Consider the following 2,842-nt stretch of genomic DNA (forward strand, 5'->3'; position numbering starts at 1 on the left):
GAAGTAGTGTTTAGAAACATCGGCGCTTAAGTAGCTCGACACACTGCAGAAACGTCAGCATCGAGTGTCTCATCCCAACGTACTACTGCAAAAAATAAATAAATACATAATAAAATAACCGCAGAAGTCGTTTCAACCAACAGACGTTTGGCATTTCATCAAGCAAGAGGTACGTTATTTATTTATTGTCTTTACAATACTCTTTTGTATTTATAAAGAGAAATCCATTGCAACGTGTCATTAAAGTCATACCCTTGTCTCCTAGATTCCTGTGTGACAGAAATGGCAAATCCAGCCAATTTAACCTATGGTAACTTCAGCTATGACTATTACTACGAGGATGAAATCTGTGATAAGAGTGGAGTGGTGATATTTGGATCCTTTGCCATTCCGATTTTCTCTGTTGTGATCACACTGAGCCTGGTCGGAAACATTCTTGTCCTCATAATCCTGGCTTTGTATGAAAAACTTAAATCTCTGACCAACATTTTCATCCTCAACTTGGCCATCTCTGACCTCGTCTTCACCGTCGGTCTTCCTTTCTGGGCCATTTACCACATCCAGGGATGGGTGTTTTCTGAAATTCTCTGCAAAGTTGTGACTTTTATCTTCTTCACTGGGTTTTACAGCAGCATTCTCTTCCTGACCATCATGACCATCTACAGATACCTGGCTGTGGTCCATCCTCTGTCTGACCTCAGCACACCGAAACACTCCATCGGGGTGTTTCTGTCTGTCCTGATTTGGATAATCAGCACTGGAGCAGCCATGCCCTCCCTCCTCTTCAGCTCAATCACCAAGGTCCACCACAAAGATAAAGAGTCACAGGGCTGTGAATATATTGATCCACTGTGGGAAACCATTGGTGTCATCCAACAGAATGGTTTCTTCCTAGTTGCTTTTGCAGTCATGACTTTTTGCTTCATAATAATTGTGAGAATCACAAGAACAAGATCTCTCACGAGCAACAAAGCAGTCAAATTAGTCTTCTGCAGAGTTGCTCTATTCTTCAGTGCCTGGGTGCCGTACAATGTTGTAATCTTTTTGAGGGTCTTGCCTGCTCATGTGGTCCCGTCATTAGTTGAATGTGAAGCAAGCACCCAGCTTGACTATGCATTCTATGCTTGCAGGCTCATTGCTTTCTCCCACTGTTGCCTGAATCCCATCTGTTATGCATTTGTTGATGTGAAGTTTAGGAGTCATTTAAAGTTATTGCAGGTTAGAATGGAAAACCTCATATCACGTAGAACAATGTACTAGCTACTCAGTTGATTTTCTTGCATATGTTATTTGCCCTGTTAATTGTTTTTCTCTCCCAGTGTGCCTTTAGTAAAATTGCATATCTCATATCAAATTTATCTAATTACAAAAAAAAATAGGAACTGCTCCATGTGTCATATGTTGCACCCGGCAATCAATTTCAAGGCTTTTATCGTGTGTGTGTGTGCGTGTGTCACACAGTGTGAAGTAATTATTTGACCCTGTGTTGTTTTTATGATGTGGGGTTTATTAGTAAACTTAGTTATTGCATTTTGTATCCTTGTGTTTTGTTTCTTAGTGAAATTTCCGACTCATATCTCCCCAGTTAAGACAATGAGGTGCAGTTGCCCAGAAACTTTTTATATGACCGATGGTCATGTAGAAACATCTTTTCTGTAAAAAACAAAAAACAAAAACCGTTTGAATAGACATTATATAAAGTGAAAAACAATAATCTGCTGGAATACAATGAAAAGCACACAACAATTGGACAGAAAGGGACATGAATCGCTGTGTGACAGGCAGGAGATTGGACCCAAATGCTGGACTCATGGACAATGAAGGAGTGAACTAAAGAAGGCAGCTTTATTGAGGCTGCAAAAACTCAAGGGATGTAGTAGCAGCTTTGAAACTGAATCTCAGGCCATGACGGGACTAAAATACACAGTGGGGTGATCAAACAGGACACAGAAAGGAAACACAGCTGGGACTAATTGCACAGGATGAGACAAGGGAAGCAACACAGAATACAGACACGTACCTTCAAAGTAAAACAGGAAGCACACCAACAGAACTTACAGACTCAGAGACCCGATACTGACACAGTACACAGGGAACACAAGGACAGGGATAACTTCAGTGCAGGCACAGAGACACAGACACTAAACAGAGGGAGCACAGAAACCAGAACCTAAGTAATAGCAATTCCGAATAAGAATTTATCCATAACATAAGACACTCTTAATCCAAACAAAAACACTGATTCAACAGACTCAGGACCATGACACAAAGTTAGGTTGAGTCAACATTAGCTTTTCATTTGGTATTGTTATAATTTGTGATCTCATACTAATTTACCATGAAACAGTTTACGTTATTTCATGTTTAACCAATATAATTCTTTATTTTAATCATATATTTGTTTTTATCATATATATATACATAATATATTCTGTTATTATATCTGCTAAACCACTATCCACAAATATCTGTATTTTCTCAGTATTACAAAATTGTAAGACCATGGCCAAAATATCCTTTAGCTTGATGAGCTGAATCTCAGAGTCTAGGAAAAGTCAATATAATAGCACTGAAGTGGAAGTGATCTCAGCACTTTGTGGAGTCAAGTACGCATCCCTTTCTCAGGTCCAGGAAGTCTGTGGTATACAGTTAACCTTTGAAAGGTGATGCATCTCAAGATTTGCAGACTTCCTGTTCGAAAGAGTGTGGGAAAAAAAAGAGTCTTAAAAAGACTGTTGTTGTTGTAGCACTGCAGTTATTTTACTGTATTTTCATCCACAGAAAAAATAAATACATTTGCCACATCATCACACAGAACATTTTTTGATATCCGAAAAATACT

General features: G+C 39.0%; 1 protein-coding gene across 1 annotated transcript; it reads left to right on the top strand.

Annotated features, from left to right (window-relative positions):
• The first annotated feature begins 282 nt into the window (after nt 1–282).
• LOC146607253 (chemokine XC receptor 1-like) lies at nt 283–1,260 on the top strand. Its single transcript, XM_085348196.1, has one exon. The coding sequence runs from the start codon at nt 283–285 to the stop codon at nt 1,258–1,260; it is 978 nt and encodes a 325-aa protein (XP_085204322.1).
• The last annotated feature ends 1,582 nt before the right edge of the window (nt 1,261–2,842 follow it).

Source organism: Diplotaxodon limnothrissa, linkage group LG23 (genome assembly GCF_057381915.1).
Source record: "Diplotaxodon limnothrissa isolate DT_005_m linkage group LG23, D_limnothrissa_male_GT1.1, whole genome shotgun sequence".
Classification (NCBI taxonomy): domain Eukaryota; kingdom Metazoa; phylum Chordata; class Actinopteri; order Cichliformes; family Cichlidae; genus Diplotaxodon; species Diplotaxodon limnothrissa.

Bases quoted from the DNA above. Each gene is read 5' to 3' on its own strand.
- LOC146607253 (XM_085348196.1), top strand. From the start codon at position 283: ATGGCAAATCCAGCCAATTTAACCTATGGTAACTTCAGCTATGACTAT.